Source organism: Macrobrachium rosenbergii, chromosome 12, assembly GCF_040412425.1.
Source record: "Macrobrachium rosenbergii isolate ZJJX-2024 chromosome 12, ASM4041242v1, whole genome shotgun sequence".
Taxonomy (NCBI): Eukaryota; Metazoa; Arthropoda; class Malacostraca; order Decapoda; family Palaemonidae; genus Macrobrachium; species Macrobrachium rosenbergii.
Window position 1 is genome coordinate 33,906,320 of NC_089752.1, and position 21,287 is coordinate 33,927,606.

General features: G+C 42.1%; 1 protein-coding gene across 3 annotated transcripts in view; it reads left to right on the top strand.

The window, feature by feature from the left end:
• Positions 1-21,287, top strand: part of Usp12-46 (Ubiquitin-specific protease 12/46) — a 79,189-nt gene that overhangs the window by 30,717 nt on the left and 27,185 nt on the right. For all 3 annotated transcript variants that reach the window (XM_067112166.1, XM_067112165.1, XM_067112167.1), the window contains exons 3-5: positions 5,927-6,143; positions 9,194-9,274; positions 9,498-9,676. In XM_067112166.1, the coding sequence (XP_066968267.1) occupies positions 5,927-6,143; positions 9,194-9,274; positions 9,498-9,676 (477 nt within the window). The remainder of the gene's footprint in view (positions 1-5,926; positions 6,144-9,193; positions 9,275-9,497; positions 9,677-21,287) is intronic.

Below are 21,287 nucleotides of genomic sequence, written 5' to 3' on the forward strand. Positions count from 1 at the left end.
GATTAAGGGATATGAAGAGGCTGATAAAGCAGCTAAAGAAGCAGTCCACATGACAAGAACAAATGTAGACATCCCTATCAGTGACTATACAAGATATATAAAAACAGTCCTTGTAAAAAAATGGCAAAATATATGGAACGAAGAACCTGAAAATAATAAATTAAAACAGATAAAATCCAGTGTTGGAAAATGGAGTTCATCATATCAGAGAGAAAGACAAGCACAAGTAATTCTGACACGTCTTGAATAGGCCATACTCGATTGACACATGGACACTTAATGAACAGTCCATGTGGCCCTCTTCCCAAATGCCCAGATTGCAATGTGCTGATAACAGTTAAGCATATACTGTGTGAATGTCCACAATATAACCTGCAGCGATTATCAAATTTCGGAAATAGACCGATAGAAGAAATTTTGTCAGAATCTTCAACGTTCTCAATAGCACCCATTTTAATGTTTATGAGAAGCTGCAAATTAATTGGAAAAATATAAAAAAAAATCAGAATAATGAATTTTAAAACATGTAAATTTTATGATTTTACTAATTTATTTTGAATTTTTATATACCTTTTTAGTGAGTATGTATGGAAGCATAAGTTTAAATGTATTTATTGTATGAGTGTTTTCCAGTATGAAAGCGTATACCTTTTTACAGCTTTTAATTTCATTTTCATTCATCATCATTGACAAGTGACTTATTAGGTCCCAGTGCTAGGCTTCTAGCCTAGACTTGTCATTCCATCCTAATCCTTCGGGCCAGCCTATGAGAGCTGATGGTCAGCTCAGTGGTCTGGTTAAACTATTTTAATAATAATAATGGAGGACTTACATTCAACTTTGAAGCTGACAAAGTCCCTGGGACTTCTTGTGAATTTAGAGAAGTCGCATCTGATCCCCTCTCAGTCCATTCTTTATCTGGGGATTCAGATGGATTCAGTGGTTTTACGAGCCTTTCCATCCCAGGAACGCCAGCAGCACTGCTTGTAGTAAAAGTTCGGCCTTCCTGGGGAAAGAAACATGCTCGGTGAGGGAATGGATGAGTCTGCTGGGGACCATTTCATCACTGGAGAAGTTTGTTTCCCTGGGAGGTTGCATCTCAGACCCCTACAGTTCTTTCTTGGACAACTGGAAGAACAAGGAGGACTTGGAGGAGTCTCTCAGGATCTCTCTCTGTCAAGGACCATCTTCGGTGGTGGCTCGATCCCTAAAGTTGGCAGAAGGGGTCTCTCTCTATCTTCAGAGCCCCGACCTAGTGTTGTTTTTCCGACGCGTCCATGTCGGGATGGGGAGCAACACTAGGGGGGAGGAAGTGTCAGGCACCTGGAAAGGGGAACAGGTGTCCTGGCACATAAATCTAAAAAAAGAACTGAAAGCGATTTTCTTGGCTCTTCAGTTCTTCAAGATCAAGTTGCAGGCCGGTAATTCAAGTCAACTCCGACAACACCACGGCCCTGGCGTACCTCAAGAAACAGGGAGGTACTCATTCTCGGTCCCTGTTCTTGATCGCCAAGGAGATCCTGCTATGGGCACATTCTCGCCGGGTGACGATTCTCACTCGTTTTGTAGCAGGGGTCGAGAATGTACGCGCGGACCTTCTCAGTCGGCAACATCAGCTTCTGCCAACAGAATGGACTCTGAACGCGGAAGTGTGTCAGGATCTTTGGAAGCTTTGGGGACGTCCCCTGGTGGACATTTTCGCAACTTCAAGGACCACAAGGCTGCCCCTTTACTGCTCTCCAGTTCTCGACCCGGGAGCCCTAGCAATAGATGCCTTTCTCTGGGACTGGAAGGGTCTAGATCTGTATGCCTTTCCCCCATTCAAGATTCTGGGGGAAGTCGTCAGGAAGTTTGTAGCCTCAGAAGGGACGAGAATGACTTTAATCGCTCCCTTTTGGCCTTCAGCAGAGTGGTTCCCAGAGGTCATGTCTCTCGTGGTGGACTTTCCAAGAACGCTTCCTTTGAGAACAGATCTTCTCAAACAACCCCACTTCGAGAGGTACCACAAAAATCTTCCCGCTCTGAGTCTGACTGCATACAGACTATCGAGAAGTTGCTCAGAGCGAGAGGTTTTTCTAGACCAGTGGCTAAGGCGATCGCTAACGCCAGGAGAGCCTCTTCCAGCGCAGTGTACCAGTCCAAGTGGGTCATTTTTAGGAAGTGGTGTAAACTTAAGGGAATTTCCTCTACCACAACCTCTCTTTCCCAGATAGCGGACTTCCTTTTTTATTTGAGAAAGGATTTGAAGCTGGCAGTCCCTACCATCAAAGGCTATAGGAGTATGCTGTCAACGGTCTTTAGGCATAGAGGCCTTGACTTATCGGACAATAAAGACCTTCATGATCTTCTTAGGTCTTTTGAGACGTCTAAGGTAGCCTCCCCTAAGTTACCTTCGTGGAATTTAGATGTAGTTCTAAAATTCCTGATGTCCAAGAGGTTTGAACCTTTACATTCTGCTTCCTTCAAAGATGTAACCAAGAAAGCTATTTTCCTAACTGCTCTGGCGACGGCGAAGAGAGTTAGTGAACTTCAAGCGATCAGCAAGATTATAGGTTTCAGAGGCCCTGATGCTGTCTGTTCTCTGAGCCCTATGTTTCTTGCCAAGAATGAAAACCCGTCTTCCCCTTGGCTCAGGTCCTTCGAAATTAAGGGCTTGACGAGCATCACTGGACAAGAACCTGAGAGAACCCTGTGTCCTGTCAGGGCTCTGAAATTTTATTTGCAGAGGACCCAGGATTGTAGAGGTCCTTCTAGCAATCTTTGGTGCTCGGTTAAGAGGCCTGATATACCTCTCTCGAAAAATGCCCTGGCATTCTTTCTACGAAGCACCATCATAGACGCCCATTCCAGTGTGATAGACGAGGATTTGAGAACTTTGAAGGTCAAGGCTCACGAAGTGAGAGCCATTGCTACCTCAGTGGCCTTCCAGAAAAACCAGTCTCTCAATGACATTCTGGGTGCCACTTTTTGGCGAAGCAATTCGGTCTTTGCTTCTCATTATCTCACAGAAGTGAAGACGTCCTATGAGAATTGCTGTGCGCTGGGGCCTTACGTTTCCGCAAATACGATCTTGGGAACAGAAAGCGACTCTCATCCTCTCCTTTAGTTTTGTTTTTGTGTGTTTTTTAAATATTTTATGTGTTGTTTTTTATGGTCGTTGGGTCTCCACCAGTGGTGGTCGCCCCAGTCCTTAGTTTATGTTAATCTTTTTTGACGTAACTAGGCTTGGTCAGGTGGTTGTTAGTTTGTCGCTTACCCTCAAAGTAAGGTCATATGGTCTAGTCACATTGTGGTCTCGCCCCCGTTGACAGATCATCTAGATTTCACCAGCTTTATAGGTCTCTACTTCGCTGGAGTTTTCTAGTAAAGCAGAAGCAGGCTTGGGTGACAGTAATCACGAAGTCAGCAATGCTAACAGGTAAGGAACCAAGGCGTCAATCGCCTACATAGTTTTGTTTCCTAAAATCCTATTCTGTCTCTTCCCACCTCCAATGGTGGGATTCAGCTATATATATATCTGTCAGGTAAGTGTCATGAACAAAATGATATTTTTATGATAAAATAAAGTTTGTTCATACTTACCTGGCAGATATATATAATCATAGTACCTGCCCTCCTCCCCTCAGGAGACAGTAGTTCTAGTTTCTAGAAAATCTGAATAGAAAATGGGAATGGTTCCTGATACCCGCCTCCCAGCGGCGGGAATGGGTACTAACCACCTGGCCCATCTCGTGTGCCGTAAGTTTTTTGAATTTCTGTCGGTCCCTTTCGGAGAATACAGCTATATATATATCTGCCAGGTAAGTATGAACAAACTTTATTTTATCATAAAAATATCATATTTCTTGCTTTATTTAAGATCTTCTAGGGAACTATCTTCCTTAACTATTAAGGTTTACAGAGCAATGTTGAGCTCTGTATTTGGACACGGGAGTGGATCTCTCCTCTAATAAGGATTTGTCCTATCTTATGAAGTCGTTTGATACGACCAAATGTAAGGAAGAGAAATTATTAGCTTGGAACCTGGACATGGTCATAAACTGGTTGTCAGACCCTCGTTTTGAACCTCTTAAGTTCAGTCTCTGTGAGAAATTTAACAAGAAAGACTCAGTTTCTGGCAGCATTGGCTACAGCTAAGTGTGTTAGCGAGTTGCACGCATTAGATAAGAGAGTTGGTTTCGCTCAGGATAGTGCTATTTGTTCATTTACTCTTGGGTTTTTAGCGAAGAATGAGACCTCTTCCAATCCATGGCCTCGTTCTTTCTCTATTAAAAGTGTGGTAGATGTCTTAGGGCCTGAGGAAGAGGAAAGGACCCTTTTCCCTGTAAGAGCACTTAAATTCTACTTGCAAAGAGCTGAAAAGATTCATGGTGCATCGAGCAACCTTTGGTGCTCAGTGAAAAATCCTTCGTGTCCTCTCGAAAAATGCCCTGGCATTTTTACTTAAGGATCTTATCCTGGAGGCTCATTCACAGTTTAAGATTGATGACTTACCTTTAGTGAAAGTGAAAGCACGCGAAGTGAGAGTGGTAGCCTCGTCCGTGGCTTTTAAGCATAATTTGTCGCTTTCCTCAATTATCCAGACAACTTATTGGAAGTGTAGGTCAGTATTTGCCTCTCATTACTTGAGCGAAGTTGAAACTATATTTGAGAATTGCAGTACCTTGGGTCCGTTTTCGGTTGCTGGCATGGTGATGGGAGAGGAAGTGTAGGAAATATTCCTTCCATACCTTTTTTCTTTGCCTTGAAATAAGGGTGTTGAGTTGTAGAGGAGCCTGGGGGTACTATGTACTTGGAGTGCCCTCCAGTTTGTTTTTTCTGTTGGGTTGTGGATTTTAATTCATGGTCTAGGCAACTACATTGATTACTTTGGTTGTTTTTATGTGTATGGTACTGAGCCCAGGGCAGGGGCAACTTTTTACTTCTTTATCTGCAATCAGAAAACTCCTTCCCAGTAAAGAATCCCACTAAGCAGCAGGCGCTTCCTGGCTATACTGCCACACCACTACTGGTTGAGATGAGCGCCAACCAGAGGTAGTACCCTCCTGTAGCAGCTCTCTTGCCAGGTAAGGAACTAGCAAACATTTTATCAATGTTAGCATTTTTTCTATTCTCATTTCATTACAATTTTTAATGTGATTGAATAGATAGAGCCTTGCATCCCACCTCCTTCAGTATGGGATTCAGCTATGTAATTATTTGGTAAGGTGCATATATAAAAATGACATTTTTATACTAAAAGTTGTATATATACAGTACTTACCAAGTAATTACATGATCAGAGCCCTCCCTCCTCCCCTCACATGGATAGGAAGGCATAAACACATTGAGCTTTTTTTGCTGGTCTAGTTCCTCTCTTACCCTGAAAATGGGTGGGATTAGTCACCTAACCAAAACAAAGTAGTGCTACCGCGAATTTCAAAAATTCTAGCTGCCGGTTAATAGAAACTATAGCTATGTAATTACTTGGTAAGTATATGTAAAACTTTATTATAAAAATTTAATTTTTACCATAATGTCATTTTTCTGTTAAAGGTTATTTTTACTGCTAAAACTTTCAAGGCACAAGAAAATGTTAAAGTATACATTAAATGTTTCTTATCCTTCCTAAAATCTGTAAGCCATTCTCAAATTCATTGCACCATTATGGACAAGATCCTGTGCCTATTGTTGAAGAATATTTGTGACCTGTAGAACAATATAAATCGTATTACTCAAGTTCCAGTTCATTTGAGGTTTAAGGTTCCTCAGTTATGATTGTTCCTTGCACAAATGGTGATAAAATTATGATATTTACGAGAAATACTTGTTCAACTCACAAGAAATTATGCTGTGTAACAAACTTGGAATCTTTAAATAAGAAAACCTATGATGTTTGCTGACTGAATTTCATTTTACTAAATAATCTGTTTTATTGTTTTTTCAGTTTGGGAACACATGTTACATAAACTCCGTTCTGCAAGCTCTTTATTTTTGCAAACCCTTCCGTGAAAAGATCCTTGAATATAAAGCAAAAAACAAGCGTACAAAAGAGACCCTTCTGGCATGTCTAGCAGACCTTTTTTATAATATAGCAACACAGAAGAAAAAAGTTGGAAGTATAGCACCTAAGAAATTCATAGCGAGATTTCGAAAAGAAAATGGTAAGTACCAGTATTCCATGAAGGTCCTCTTTGCATTTCAGAACTGTTTTCCCCCCATTGCAGGTCTCTTAGACAGGGCTTCCTGTAAGTTCTCAATATACAGTTGCTTTTTTCTTGATTTTTATCTTCAATTTCTCTCTTGTCATCATCATTTTCACATCAGCTTTACCCTTTATACTGGTCTATAAATCCACATTTGTGCCCTTTCTCCAAATTTTCCTGTACTTTGCTACTGTGCCCTTTCTCCAAATTTTCCTATACTTTGCCACTGGTCTATGTTCAGCGACTTAAGTATCATAGCGACTGCTTTTCTATTCTCTATCCCATATCACTGCATGTCCAAACCATCTTAATCTGTTTTCTGGCTGTTGAAGGTATGTCAATCAATTCGATAAAGTAGACAATTGTACATAGTTGTGCATGAATTGATTGTTTGAGAGTCTTCCATGCATAACGTAACTGCAGCTCCTACATGGCAGAATAGATTCCAGTCAATCTTGGTACTAAAGTGGCCATCATACATAGGTGTGCATGGAGACTTCTGACTCTTTGTCAGTGTGTTTGTCAGACTTACCTTGTCTTTGCAATTTGTGCTTGATTGAAAAGATTACAGTCAGACTTAGTAGTAAGGTAGATCAAAGAATTGGTTTTTCTGTCTGACCTTTTGTTTGTCCTTCAGTTTGTCTGTCACTTTTCCCTTGTCATTGCAACTTGTACATGGTTGAGTGGATTTCAGTAAAAATTTTTTGCAACAGTAAACATATCTTTAATGTTACTGGAGAACACCTGTATATCTGTTAGTTCAATGTGATTGAAGATATTTCACTTAGATTTAGTGCTGAGGGAAACTGTTATGTAGAGAGTGGATGATCAGTGGTCATCAGTTTGTTAGTATGTCAGTTATGCTTACCTTGTCTTTGCATCTCCTTCAGCACAGTTAAGAGGATTTCAGTCAGTTGTGGTACACTGTATACCGTCAGTCACAGAATATGCATGAAAGGAGATTGTCTGTCTGTCCATGTATTAGTGTCTACCAAGCTAAGGAGAGACCACTATGCATATTATGTGCATCTGTGTATTCACACATCATTGTGTTTGTCATGTTTACTGTCTTGGCAACTCATTCCACATGGTTTGAGGGATTTCAGTTAAGACTGGCTATCAACATTTCATCTAACTGAATGCTCTTACAAAGAAGAGGGGGCTCGAAGGTGAAATGTATTACTTAAGTTGTACTTTCATTGAGTTTATTTGTTTAGTGGTCTTTTGCCAGTACAGTATTTGAGTAAGGGGAAGTAAGTCACCTACAGTAACTAGTAACCATGTATTGCATGGATATGTCAGTCCTTATTTTGGGCCCTGTATGCATTGCCAGTAGTACATTTTAGGCACAGCATAGATGTATAAGGTAATCCATGAGAAGTATTTCTCTCAAAACACCTGAAGGTGACATTTATTGCCTTTCTTTGGTTGTAGAAAAAGTGGTTTGCATATCCATTTTGCTTTCTTAATTGTGTTGAGAGAAATTTGAAATAGTGTTCAGCACTTCTGTCACTAGGTCATATTTTATTTAACCAGTAGAAATGGGCTATCTTTAAAGGGCATTATGGTCTTTGAGTAACTTCAGTCTTTCTCCGTTTTCGTGATTCCTTTACTTAAATGTTCTTGATGAGGTGTACTTTGTCATTTTCAATTGTGAAGGGATAGAGGTCAGCATATGAATAGAAACTATAGCTCTGTGGACTAAATTTAATTCTTTTCTGAACTGTTGACTCAGAAATGTCTGTCTTCTTCAGAACTCATATCAGACTCAAATTTTGATATGATGAGAGCTTTTTTTTAGGAAAGATTTTATTCTAACTGATATCCTCACGAAAAGAGCACCTACATTGTGTAATTTAAATACAGCTTTTTCATGCCTAATTTGAGGACAACTTATCAGTGCTGTACAACTATACTTATGATTAGGAGAATGTAGTACCATGTAGTTTCTTCTTATATTAGGAATGCCACTAATAGATTTATCAACGTTTTCATAATATGTTCTAAGTTTCTGCTTGAGATGGTTTTCAGACCACATTACGTTACCTGCAGCATCTTGTGACTTTGGCATTTTGTGTACTAGGTTGCTACCATCTGGGAACTATTTTAGTCTAAGAATTTTCATTAGGTGTCGCTAACCCACTGGAGTTGTGCGTGTGTGTGATGAGGAACTTGTCTCTTAGCTCCCGTACTTATATGATGTATTTAATAAATTAGGAATAGCATTGATGGTTTTTGGCCAAGTGAAGAATTTCAAAATGAAGACTTGGTGAACTATATTATTGTATTTTTGTCAGTATTATCCTACTTGCTTTTCTTGTATCTTAGTTTTTGAGGTAGATATCAGTGAGCCTTATACGGTACTCCTTGCAAACTGCCATACCTACTTTATATTATGTTCAGGTTTTCAACTGTATTTTAACATTAAAACTAATGAATTGCACCACAGGGGAAGCTTTTCTTCTGTGCAATGTGCTCACTTCACTATTCAGTCTAATATGAAACAAAGGTTTTCTTTTGTGTAAGACCTCTGTTCCTTATAAATAAAAATAAAACCATAAAACCATTAACTTAGATGGAGAGTCAACCTCTGATACCCCACTGAATTTTGTGTGGCAGGAATAGTAATGGAGGTCTGTGAACTTGTTAAAAATGATATGCTTAGCTATAAAGAGGTGTGGGATACTGTGCTTATTAGTATATTTGTTATAAGCTGACAAGAAATAGTGGAGCCTTTTCCCACTCAGTTTATATCAGTTTTCCACTGTTGAATGTTGTGGTAGGCTGTATTTCAGGGAAGCTAAAAATTTTTTAAAGGTTATTATTCTTGGATTATTTACAATTGTGCCATGTGACAATTTAGTTTTGAAAATTGGTTGTTTCATGTATGATGTACTTTTACAAAAACATAATAAGAAAGTGTATTTTTGCTTAATTTTTTTTCTAGTCATTGAAGTTGTTATAGTTTTATATGTTCTGTTATTAACCTTTTCTGTTTATCTTTTCAGTCAAGTTTGACAACTATATGCAACAAGATGCTCATGAGTTCTTTGTACAGCTTATTGATAGCATAAATGAAACTATCATTGGTAAGTAATGAGATTTACTTCTGTTTAATAACAAAGTTGTTGGTTTTCTGTTTTAAAACTAGTGCTTGGTGATCATGTGTATATATGATAGTTTGATTAAATTGCAAGATATTGACGTAGTGACTGTACTTCTAAATATCTTTTCATTTACATTATTGTGATATATGATAATTTTTTTTAACATTTAAGAGCTTATAAAACAGATGTGCATCATACACTACAGAAAAGCAGCTTGCTGGTAGAAGTCGACAGCAAGGAGTAGATGGAGATCAGCAAGCAGGATTAGGAGGGCAACAGGACAGTGGAGGGGGTGGTAACAATCAGCAACAAGATAATACTTGGGTACATGAGATTTTTCAGGCAGTTGTCACCAGAGAACTAAAATGTTTGAACTGTGAGGCTGTAAGTACATTCAGTTACATACTGTTGGGTACAGTTTATGGGTTTTTGCAGTTTCATATCTTGTGAGACTAAAGTATTTGAAATGGTTATGAGGCGAGAGGTCTTGGTGTGAAAGAGTATTACTTTTTTCTGCCTTTCTTCCTTGTAGTGACAAATATTTTAGTAATTATGAAAGTATGGGGTTATTTGTGTATAGATTTAATTTCATGAAAAAAATTTATTATCTTTTAATTTGAGGGTGACATGTTTTAGGTGAGTTTTGTTAAAAGTAAACTTGAAGGAAGAGGCAATAAAAAACTTTCATAGAATTTTATGTGAAAGTGCATTTGTTCCTATGGGAGTGCAAACCAATGCATTTTAAGTGGAGAATGTCTTTTCTTGCATAGCTGAAAGGTTGAATGAAAATAGTTACAAGGTTAGCTGTAAGGTGGCGCTAGTGAGAGAGTGGGGGTTCAAGCCAAGCCCCCTGCATGTAAGTGTCACTTAACCTTTCCATCATGTTGGATGAGTGTAACTGAGTTGACATTTGGGGGGGTTCATATGAATGTTGTTTTTGCTTTCATGGAGAATAAACAAGAGCAACATAGATGGGAGGGTTTCGGGTGATCTTGTAGCTGCTTCATTTCTCTAACTGTAGACCCACTTTAGTTTTGTTCTCATTGTTGAGGTAAGGTCTACTCCATTCTTTCCCGTGTGAGGCATGGGTGGAGTAGGCTTCTCAGTGGGAAAGATTTAATGAGGAATGACAAGCAGTGTTCACCTTCTTCATTGGGAAGTTACACCCCAATGGTGAATTCAGTGCATCCTACTGAATTTTTTTATTTCTTTTTTTTCTTTCTTTCAATCTTCAGCTGAAAACCTAATGGACAGGGTCAACAGATTATAAACCAAGGAGAACTCCAAAAGGAAATTAGCTTGCAGAGAGAGGGAGAGACAAAATTTAGGAAATGGTGATTAAGTGAATAAATGTGATGGAATAGAAAATAAAACCAATACACCTGAGTCCAGGAGATGTCAGCAGAGAGCTGGAATAAATTTGCTCTTCTCATAAACATTTGGAGATGAGCTGGTGGTAATCCCACATGGTGATGACACTTCCAATGAGCCCATGCCTCGTGCAGTGCCTGTTGTTACCAGACAGGGTTCACAGTCAAAGTTGTTTTCCTTGCTGATCTCCTCTGAATGAGCCTACCTCCTTGGTACTTTTCTGTACGAGTTCTGGTCATTGGACAGTAAACATTCTTCATAATAAGAAGAAAAGGAGACGGTCTTCATCTTCTTTAGCATCATCGTTGCCATGTCATCTTCCTCTTCCTGATGCCCTGGTTCCTAACAAAAATGGATGAGGAGAAAAGATAAATCTTAAATTTCTTTTAAGAAGTTGAAATGGTGATATTGATCAGGGGAACATAGCTGTGATAGAAGATCTTGGAGAAATGAGTCATCGCAAAGACATTGCTCTCATTTGCGTTCCAGTGGACTAAGAGGAGAACATTTGTCGTCTTGTGAACACTCTCTCTGCATGCTTGGCATGATAACAGTTTTTGGAGAGGTTCATCACCCTTCCCTATCGCACTCCTCAAGGGAATCTCCGGGAAAGTTAGAGTAGGGACCAGAACTATACAGTGCATGAGAGGTTCTTGTATAGAGGACACACGGACTCTCCCTCACACCTCCCTCTTCTGGTGGGAAGAGCTGTTAAGGCTTCTTTGTTGTGTGCTTGCTTAGAGCATTCTCTTGCTCAAGAGAGACCCCTTTTTTTCTCTCTATCTCTCACACTCTAGTTTCTCTTTATCCTCAAGAGGAGTCAGGTAATAAATACCCAGGTTCATACAGTACCAGTCTCTCTAAATGCTAGTTTTTAAATATCTAACTTCCCTGGTAGTTACATATATATAGCTTTATCCCGCCGATTCGCGCGCACGGCAGAAATTCAAAATTCGGCAATCGCCGATAGATGGTCAGGTGGCCATACCTGAGCGCCCTCTACCAGGTACCTAGAACCATTCCCAATTGTCCTCAGAAATTCCCTGCCGTCGTTCTATCAACACGTTGGAAATTTCGCTCTACTTTGGTTTGCTTTACTACAATTGGTGAAGTACCCATTACTTGTTTGGTTTTTGTTGATGGCTTTCGCTGATATTGGATTTTCCTGGATTTTTCTTTTTCTCATTGATAGCTAATCTGTTCGTTTTCTGACTGGAACAATTGTTCTTTGTACTTGCTTTTCAAGATGGCTGACCCTGTTGTTAGAATGTGTGTTAGGGGATGCAAGAACCGGCTTCCCCAAGGCTGCTCTTGATCCCCACACAGTTTGTAAGAAATGCAGAGATCATGTGTGTGCATTTGATGATAGATGCAAGGAGTGTGAAAGTTTGTCCGAGAAAGAGTGGAGAGAGTATGATCGCTATGTGAGGCGATTGGAAAAGGACAGAATTAGGAGAGCTAGATCTTCCAGTGTTCTTTCAGCTAGGTCTTCTGATAGTCAAGTCCTTTCTAACTTGTCTGATACTAATATTCCTGATCCTAACCCTAAGGTAGTAGTACCCGATCCTCCTGGAGTCGGGAGTAAGTAATCCGTCTTTAAAGGATATAATGGCTGCTATTTCTGCCATAGGAGTTTCTGTGCAATCCCTTTCTTTGGATAGGGAAGTGATGTGGGGGCAGTGCATAGTTTGCAACAAAAGTTCGGTGACAGTGTTAGTGCAGTGGAGGGTGCGTCTGTTCGTGTCTGTCACGCTCCTAGCCCTAGACCTCTTCCATGCTCCCCAACCCCTGGGAGAAGGAACGTTGACAGGCTAAGGGAGGTGAGAGACGTTGAACAACGAGCGGACGTCCCCTCGAGCGATCCTGTTTGACGCATCCCAGGACGCTCCCCTCGCCGCAGGAAAGGCGAGATGAGGACATGTTCGTCATCCTCGGATGACGCAAGACCCAGACGTGGTTGGCGTCAATCACAAGAATCTAGACCTATCAAGAGACGCTGGTCCCCTTCCCGCTCCAACAACCCTCTCTTGCAGCAAATGGAGCTCTCCAGAGAGATTCCTGTCGGAAGAAGACGGCGCGTTTTCGGCGCCTAAACAGAGGCGTAAGACGATAACTCGTCGGAGGAAGAAGACGTATACATGACTTCAGTTCACGCTTCTCCCCCGCCCCAGAATGGGACGTGTCGCAAGCTGCGTCACCACCTCATCATCAAAAGATCCCAGCTAGAGTCTCCCGAAGTTGTGGAAGCTAGTGCAGTGCCATCTCCAGTTGTTTCCCAGCAACAAGTGGCACCTCAAGTAAAGTTCTTGTCGGAAGTTCAGCAGTCCCTTGCGTCTCTTTTTGACTCTTACAAGTCGCAAGGACTAAGAGAAGAAACACACAAGAAGGAATCTAAGGACGTCAACAGACCCAAGAAGAGGGCAAGGCAGGAGTCAGGACAACAAGACGCTAACAGCCAACAAGACGCAAACTCGCGGCAAGTTGCAGCGCTCATAGACGCTTCCCCGCAACAAGCCGCACGAGTGACGGGAGGTGACAAGGATCGTGAAGCTCCCTCGCAGCAAGTTGGACGCATGCGTGACGCACACAAGCAGCACGATACACACGTTTCCCCCACTCGTTCGACATCGGAAATAGCGGATCCTTTGGAAGAGATCTCGGAAGAGGAAACTCAAGAAACTCTTCATGCCGCTGATCTGAAAAGACTTCTTACTTTTGGCGGACTTATTTCCTAACGATTTTCATCAGGCCGCACCTCGGAGTCCTCCTCGCAATATTTGATGGGTAGACCCCAGAAGTCTTCCTCATTCAAGAAGACAGTGTTGGCCAAATCAGTGAAGAGAGCCTTTTCGACACTGAATGATTGGATTTTGAAGAAGAAGGAACAAGGAAAGACAACCTTTTCCTTTCCCCGACAAGATTGGCTTCTAGATCCAGCGTGTGGTACGAGACTGGGAAGCTCTCGGTTTGGGAGTTCCTGCCTCCTCCCAAGGGGACTTCTCCAGACTCGTTGACTCTTCACGTAGAACAGCCATGACAAAGGCCAAGGTTCTCTGGTCCACTTCGGAATTGGATCACTTGCTGAAAGGCATCTTCAGAACCATTGAAGTCTTCAGCTTGATGGACTGAACTCTAGCAGCTCTTGCAGAGGTTTCAGATGAGAAGAATGACACACAAATGCACCTTATTGCCTGTCTCGATAAAGCTGTGAGGGACGGGATGGTCGAACTTTCTGCCCTTTTCACAGCAGGTGTTATCAAGAAACGAGCTATGCTGTGTTCGTTCTTGTCTTCAGGAGTGACTATCGCTCAGAAATCTGAACTCTTGTATGCTCCCTTATCTAAACAGCTCTTCCCTTCAGAGCTGGTTAAGGATTTATCAGCAGCCCTTGCGCAACAATCAACGCAAGATCTGATCACAAGGACTGCTAGGAAAGTTCTTCCGGCAAACTTTTTAGCCAGGAAGGACAAGGAAGCTCCTCCTACGCGTCAGCCCTTTTGTGGGAGAGCCCTTTCGAGAGGAAGTCAGAGAATGGCTGCTGGAGGACAACTTCGTTAGAACCCCAAGCAGCAACCAAAATCCAAGAAATGATCACAACAACCTCCAGACACAAGTGGGAGCCAGGTTATCGCACTTTTGGCAAGAGTGGAGCCAAAGGGGAGTGGACGAATGGACAGTAGAAGTTTTGAAGGAAGGATACAAGATTCCCTTCCTAAGGAAGCCCCCTCTTTCACAAGAACCGTTAGAGTTGACAGCTACTTACTCGGGGAGCAAAGCAGCAGCTCTTCAAGAACAGGTGACCCAGATGCTATCAAAAGCAGCAATAGAAGAGGTAAAGGACCTCTCGTCAGAGGGTTTTTACAACAGACTTTTTCTGGTACCCAAGAACTCGGGGGGTTGGAGACCAGTTCTGGACGTAAGTCCATTGAACAAGTACGTAAGCAAAGTCAAGTTTGCCATGGAGACTTCTGCGTCAGTCCTAGCAGGCACCAGACAGGAAAATTGGATGGTTTCGATAGACCTACAGGACGCGTATTTTCACGTACCAATTCACCCGAACTACAGAAAATATCTGAGGTTTGTGCATCTTGGGACAACCTATCAGTTCAGAGCACTTTGTTTTGGACTAAGCACGGCTCCTTATGTTTTCTCTCGAGTGGCATCGAACGTAGCTCACTGGTTACATCTAAAAGGGATACGGATTTCGATGTACCTGGACGACTGGCTAATCAGAGCCAGATCGCAAGCAAAGTGTGTGGAGGATCTACAAGTGACAATGAATTTGACGCAACAGTTAGGTCTGGTAGTAAATCTAGCCAAATCACAGCTAATGCCTTCACAGGACATCATCTACCTGGGGATGAGGATTCAGTCAGTGGTTTTTCGGGCTTTTCCAGCCCCGAAACGCATTCTGGATTGCTTAGAAAAGGTGAAGCTCTTTCTAGGGAGATGGACCTGTTCGGCGAGGGAGTGGATGAGTCTGCTGGGGACCCTCTCCTTGATCGAACAATTCGTCTCCCTGGGAAGACTACATCTACGTCCACTTCAGTTCCATCTGTCAAGCTATTGGAAAAGAGGCCAAGATCTGGAGACGTGGATTCCAATCCTTCTGGGAATCAAAAATCATTTGAGTTGGTGGAACGACCCCAAAAACTTCAAATAGGCCTCGAACTTCAACAGAAGAACCCCGACCTAGTGTTATATTCAGACGCATCGGACATGGGATGGGGTGCAACGCTGGGGAAGGGCGAGATCTCAGGTCTATGGGAAAACCATCAGAAGAAATGGCATATAAATGTCAAGGAACTGGTGGCCATTCATCTTGCACTAGTCCACTTTCAGGAGAAGGTCCAGAACAAGATTGTACAGGTCAACGCAGACAACACCACAGCGTTGGCCTACATCAGGAAACAGGGTGGCACTCATTCGGTTTTCCCTTTACGAGGCAGCAAAAGATCTCCTGCTGTGGGCAGAAGCGAACAACTTAACTCTGATCACCCGCTTCATAGAGGGGAGAGAAGAACGTCAGAGCGGATCTTCTCAGCAGAGGAAGACAGGTTCTCACGACAGAATGGACCTTACATCACGAGGTGTGCAACAGGCTTTGGAATCTGTGGGGAGAACTGTCAATAGACCTCTTTGCGACACAGAGAACGAAGAGGTTACCAGTCTACTGCTCTCCAGTCCCAGACCAGGAAGCAGTGGCAGTGGACGCCTTCCTCATGAATTGGGAGGGACTAGACATGTACGCGTTTTCCCCCATTCAAGATCCTAGACAGAGTCATGGAGAAGTTCAGAGAGTCGAACGACGCCCCGCATGACCCTGATAGCTCCATTTTGGCCCATGAGACCATGGATCACAGAGGTGATGGAGTGGCTAGTAGACACCCCCAGATCATTACCTTGTCGGAACGATCTACTCAGACAGCCACATATAGAGAGATACCATCAAAATCTCCTCGCTCTCAACCTAACTGCCTTTCAACTATCGAAAAACTGGCAAGAGCGAAGGGCTTTTCAAGGGAAGCTGCAAGAGCCATCGCGAGAGCGAGGAGAACGTCCACACTCAAGGTGTACCAATCAAAGTGGGACGTTTTCAGGAATGGTGCAGAAAAATAACATTTCCTCTTCCAGTATCTCTCTAACTCAACTGGCAGATTTTCTACTGCATTTAAAAACCCAAGGAAACCTAGCAGTATCAACCATCAAGGGATACCGCAGCATGCTTGCTTCCGTCTTCCGTCACAGAAATATTGACGTGTCGGGAGACAAGGACCTCACGGATCTCATAAGGTCTTTTGAGACAGTTAAGAGGAAGGACAACCCGACCCCCTCTTGGAATTTGGACGTAGTCCTAAAATTTTTAACCTCAAATAGGTTTGAACCTCTCGACAAGGCTTCATGGAAGGATCTCACTAAGAAGACCCTTTTCCTGGTCGCGTTGGCTACAGCCAAGAGGGTAGGAGAATTACAAGCCTTTAGCAAGAAAGTAGGCTTCAATGGGGAAAATGCAGTCTGCTCACTTCAACTTGGTTTTCTCGCTAAAAACGAGAACCCTTCTCAACCATGGCCCAGATCCTTTTCCATACCAGGGCTGTCTCATTTAGTAGGACAGGAAAAAGAGAGAGGCCTTTGTCCAGTTAGGGCCCTAAAATTTTATCTACAAAGGACCAGAAACATGAGAGGTCAGACAGATCACCTCTGGTGCTCAGTGAAGAAACCTTCGTTACCCTTATCAAAGAATGCACTGGCGTTCTTTATCAAGGACTTAATAAGGGAAGCTCACCAAGAATGTGACGAGAAAAGCTTTCCCAATCCTCAAAGTCAAAGCGCACGAGGTAAGAGCTGTGGCGACCGATGGCTTATAGACACAACAGGTCTATGAAATCGATTTTGAAGCGACATTTTGGCGAAGCAAGTCTATCTTCGCATATTGTTACCTGAAAGAAGTACAGACCCAATATGAGGATTGCTGTTCCCTGGGTCCGTACGTTGCCTCTGGCGCCGTAGTTGGAGAAGGTACTACTGCCTCTACCTTATAACCTTCTTCTTTTTTTTTTTTTTTTTTATTATACCCTTGCTTTTTTTTCTTGATTTGAACTCACAGGTTGTCTGTGAAGGTTGTTGCAACCTTCCACAGTCTGGGGTTGCAAGTCTAAGTTAGGTTTTATGGAGTGTGTTATTTAGTGATTTTAGTGGGTCAGGTGGTCAGCTCTTTGTCCATGGCTATGCCAGGATAGCAAGGGTGGTGGTCTAGTCACGTTAAGGTTGAGGACCGTGTGACAGCCCCATAGAGACTTTCTACAGCCCCTGGATGGGTCGCTGGGTCTCTCAAGGAATGCAGGGGAATGAGGCAGGATAATTATGAAGCCAGCTTCCTTATCAGGTAAGAACCAGAGTATGTTTACAGCTAATATTTAGTGTTTAGTAATTATACGAATTCCCAACGGTGTTTTGGTTCTCTAACCCACCACCAATGGTGTCAATCAGCTATATATATGTAACTACCAGGAAGTTAGATATTTAAAAATGGTATTTTTATTATAAAATAAGTTTTTAAATATACTTACCTGGTAGTTACATATATAAAAGGTCCCTCCTCCCTCCTCTGAGAACAGGGGCATGGAATTTCTGAGGACAATTGGGAATGGTTCTAGGTACCTGGTAGAGGGCGCTCAGGTATGGCCACCTGACCATCTATCGGCGATTGCCGCGAATTTTGAATTTCTGCCGTATGGCGCATTTAATCAGCGGGATAAAGCTATATATATGTAACTACCAGGTAAGTATATTTAAAAACTTATTTTATAATGAAAATACCATTTTTACAGAGATAATGGCTCAAGGAATATCTCAGATTCAAGACTTCATTGTTCTTCCCCTGCAGGAAGTTTGCCTGGCTCTTCTAGAGAAGATCAGCATGTCAGGGGTTCGTTTCTTTGAGAATCTTTCTTTGGCTGAAGAAGGGTCTTCACATTCCATAGAATCTACACCTTTGGAAGGACCTTCCCTTCTGGAGCCCTTACTGACTGAACTAGAACGCTTTCAGGTTGTGGCATTCATTCGTGTTCATAATAATGTAGGTAGAGCAACTTTGGACCTTGGTTTCTTGCTGGCCTACAGTCTTATCTTTGAAGTATGCTATGAGTAGCCCTCTTGAGGTGCATCCATTGGTAGAGCTGTCTTGGTCACAGTTGGAAGAGAACAACTTGGTCTGCGAGCCTCTTAGATCTCTTGCTTCCAGCATATCACGCAAACTCTTTCCCCAACCACTGCCAAGACAGGAGATACTACATTCCTGAGAATACAGTCTACTTCTCTTCACTTAGATTTGTCAGTTTGTCAGCTAACTAATGACCTACCCCTTTGAGAGGCTTCTTGAGGAAGGCAGAGCTTTCAGTGCTTCAGAAACAAATATTTAAGAGTATGTGGCTATGACTGCCCTTCAAGTAGTGTCATGGCTGAATCTGTGGCTAAGCTTGTTGACAGAATTCTCGGTGATGGGTCTTTCAACTTCGGAAGAAAAACTGTCTATGAGGTTATTAATATCTGGAGGAAGAGCTTTCATTTTTCTTGCTTATCAGTGTTCGAACTAGTAGATAGACATCATTCTTCGTTGGAAAGACAAGGTTCTTTCTCTTCTTTCCAGGCAAGTTTCTAATGATAGCTTGCTTGACCTTAGATACATCCACATCTAAGAAAGGTGATGAAGCTTACAGTCATTTGTCTTTCCCAGCCCTTTTGGTCTCCCTTTTCAGTCCCAAGAGAAGAGGATGGAAATCAAGAAGTGGGCAACCCCCAGTGAGATTAGCAGTCTCCCCCTTCTCAGTTTCCACATGTAGGGGGGTGCCTTTTTCTTTCTTTGGCCAAGCAGCAGCAGCTGGGGGCAGAGCCCTGCGTAATGTCTGTGCTACGAGATGGTTACAGGATACCATTCAACTGCTGCTGCTCTCCTCTCCCAAACAGTCTGATTCCATTCCCTTCTTACAATCCACATTACCAGAAAGGCCTTACCTTGATAGAACAGGTAAGGCTATTTTGGAGAAAGATGCTGTAGAGCTAGTGAACAAACCATCTCCAGGTTTCTACTGCTGGTTATTCCTAGTGGAGAAAGTGACCGGAGGATATGAGCCGGTAATTTGCCTATCCTTTTTGGAACAGTTTGTTTAACAGACCCCATACAAGACAAAACCTTCCATTCCATGTTAGCATCTGTGAGAGAGGGATACTTTATGCTTATAAAAGATCTTCAGGATGCGTACTTTCAGATATCCATTCATCAGGGTTCTCAGAAATTTATCATTTTTTATGCAGACACAATCTCCCAGTTCAAGGCATTTTGCTTCATACTGTTAGCAGCTCCTCAAGTTTTCATGAATGTTCAATTTTACATAAGTAATTTACTGAGTAATTACTTAGCTAACAATTTCTTCCTTTGGCAGCTTGAAATTTAAACTGCTTGTCTTCAAGGTAACTTCACAGATTTAGTGCAGGTGACTGGTCCTGCCCACTAACAGGAATACCAAGAACTACCTGCTGACAACCTCATTGGTCGGAGACCGGATTTAGGTGAAGGATTATCGCTGATTTCGGGTAGCCTTCAAGCTTTCAGGACAGTATTTTATTGTTTTGTTATTAATGGACCTGATTCATGTTTTTCATATTTCGCTACAGTAGCGAATTCACAATCAAATTGTTTAAGGGCATAGTTTATCAGGCCACCACCCTTACTGGTTAGCTTACTAATGTAAACTTTGCATTCATTGCCAAACTAATTCTTAGGTTTGAGACATGTTATACAAGTAATGCAATAATGTAAACATTGCATTAGTTAAATTTTAAAAACAGACTATTAAACCTGAGAAATACTGTCAGTTTATGGGAGTCCGAATTTATTTTGCACTTTTCTTTTAGCTGCCTTTTCAGTGGGATGCCTGTTAGAAATTTTTTCGATGGACAGCCATGGGAAAGGCGTTCATTGAGATGTGCATTTTTATAGTGATACTATAGTTAGACAAAGCACTGATGGCATTTTTTGCAGTGAATCTCGGCTGTTGAAGACGCTTGTTTCAGATGAGATTCGCTCTTCTCCGCTCTCCTGTAAACAGTCTTGAACTTTTGTCTCCTGAACTCCAGCTTGTGGAATGCCAATATTGGCGCCAAGCAGACCATCAGTGTCTGAGCATTCTTTTTGTCCAATTCCATAGCGCCCGAAGTTTAGTAGTGCCCAAACAAAAATAATACCTTAAATTATCATTAGTAAGTGCCCATTAACATTTAAAACAAAAATAGCACCCTGAGTGTCCTATAGCACCTGAGCGCCCTATGGTGCCAGAACTCATCTTCATATAAAACTCCCAATCTCTCTTTACCTCGGCACCTGTCTCTTCTAAGAATGCACTGTTATTCTCTTTTGAGCGCAATTTCCAATTGAAAGCCTACCTCATGTCTTCAAGTGGCCAACACTAGTCTCTGATCAACGGGTGTCTTCTCTACAGTATCGGACTCCCTCCTTTGAGTGCCATACAACACTCTCAGCCGGTTTTGTCTCTTTTTAACCTGTTCCTCCTTTGCCTAGAGTTCCAGATGACCCAAATTGCTCCCTTTCGTGATGTCAGTTAGTGTCATAAAGCACTGGCCTTTGCAGACAGGGACTTTGGTGGACAAAATTATGAGCTTGTTGAAGAAAGCTTTTCAAACATCTAACTGACCTGGTAGTTATATATATATATATAGCTTAAGTCCCTGACGTGACGGCAGAATTTCAAAAACTCGCGGCAATCGCCGATCGGGTAGTCAGGTGGTCCACCTGTGCGCCCTCTACCCAGGTAACTGGAACCATTCTACATATTCCTCAGATCTTCCCTGCCGCCATAACGGTGACATCGTTGGAATTTCATTCGCAGCCTGTGTTTTTTCAGTTATTTGGTGAAGTACACTTTGGCTTTGGCTTTCGCTCGCTTTTGGATTTTTCTTTTGGATTATTCTTAGACCTTTTAGATACTGATTGGTTTGAACCTCTGCTTGTGTTTTGGGTCTCTCTTTGATTTTTTCAACATGTCTGACTCTTCATCGAGTGTAAGAATGTGTGTGAGGGGATGTAAGACTAGACTTCTTAAAGCCT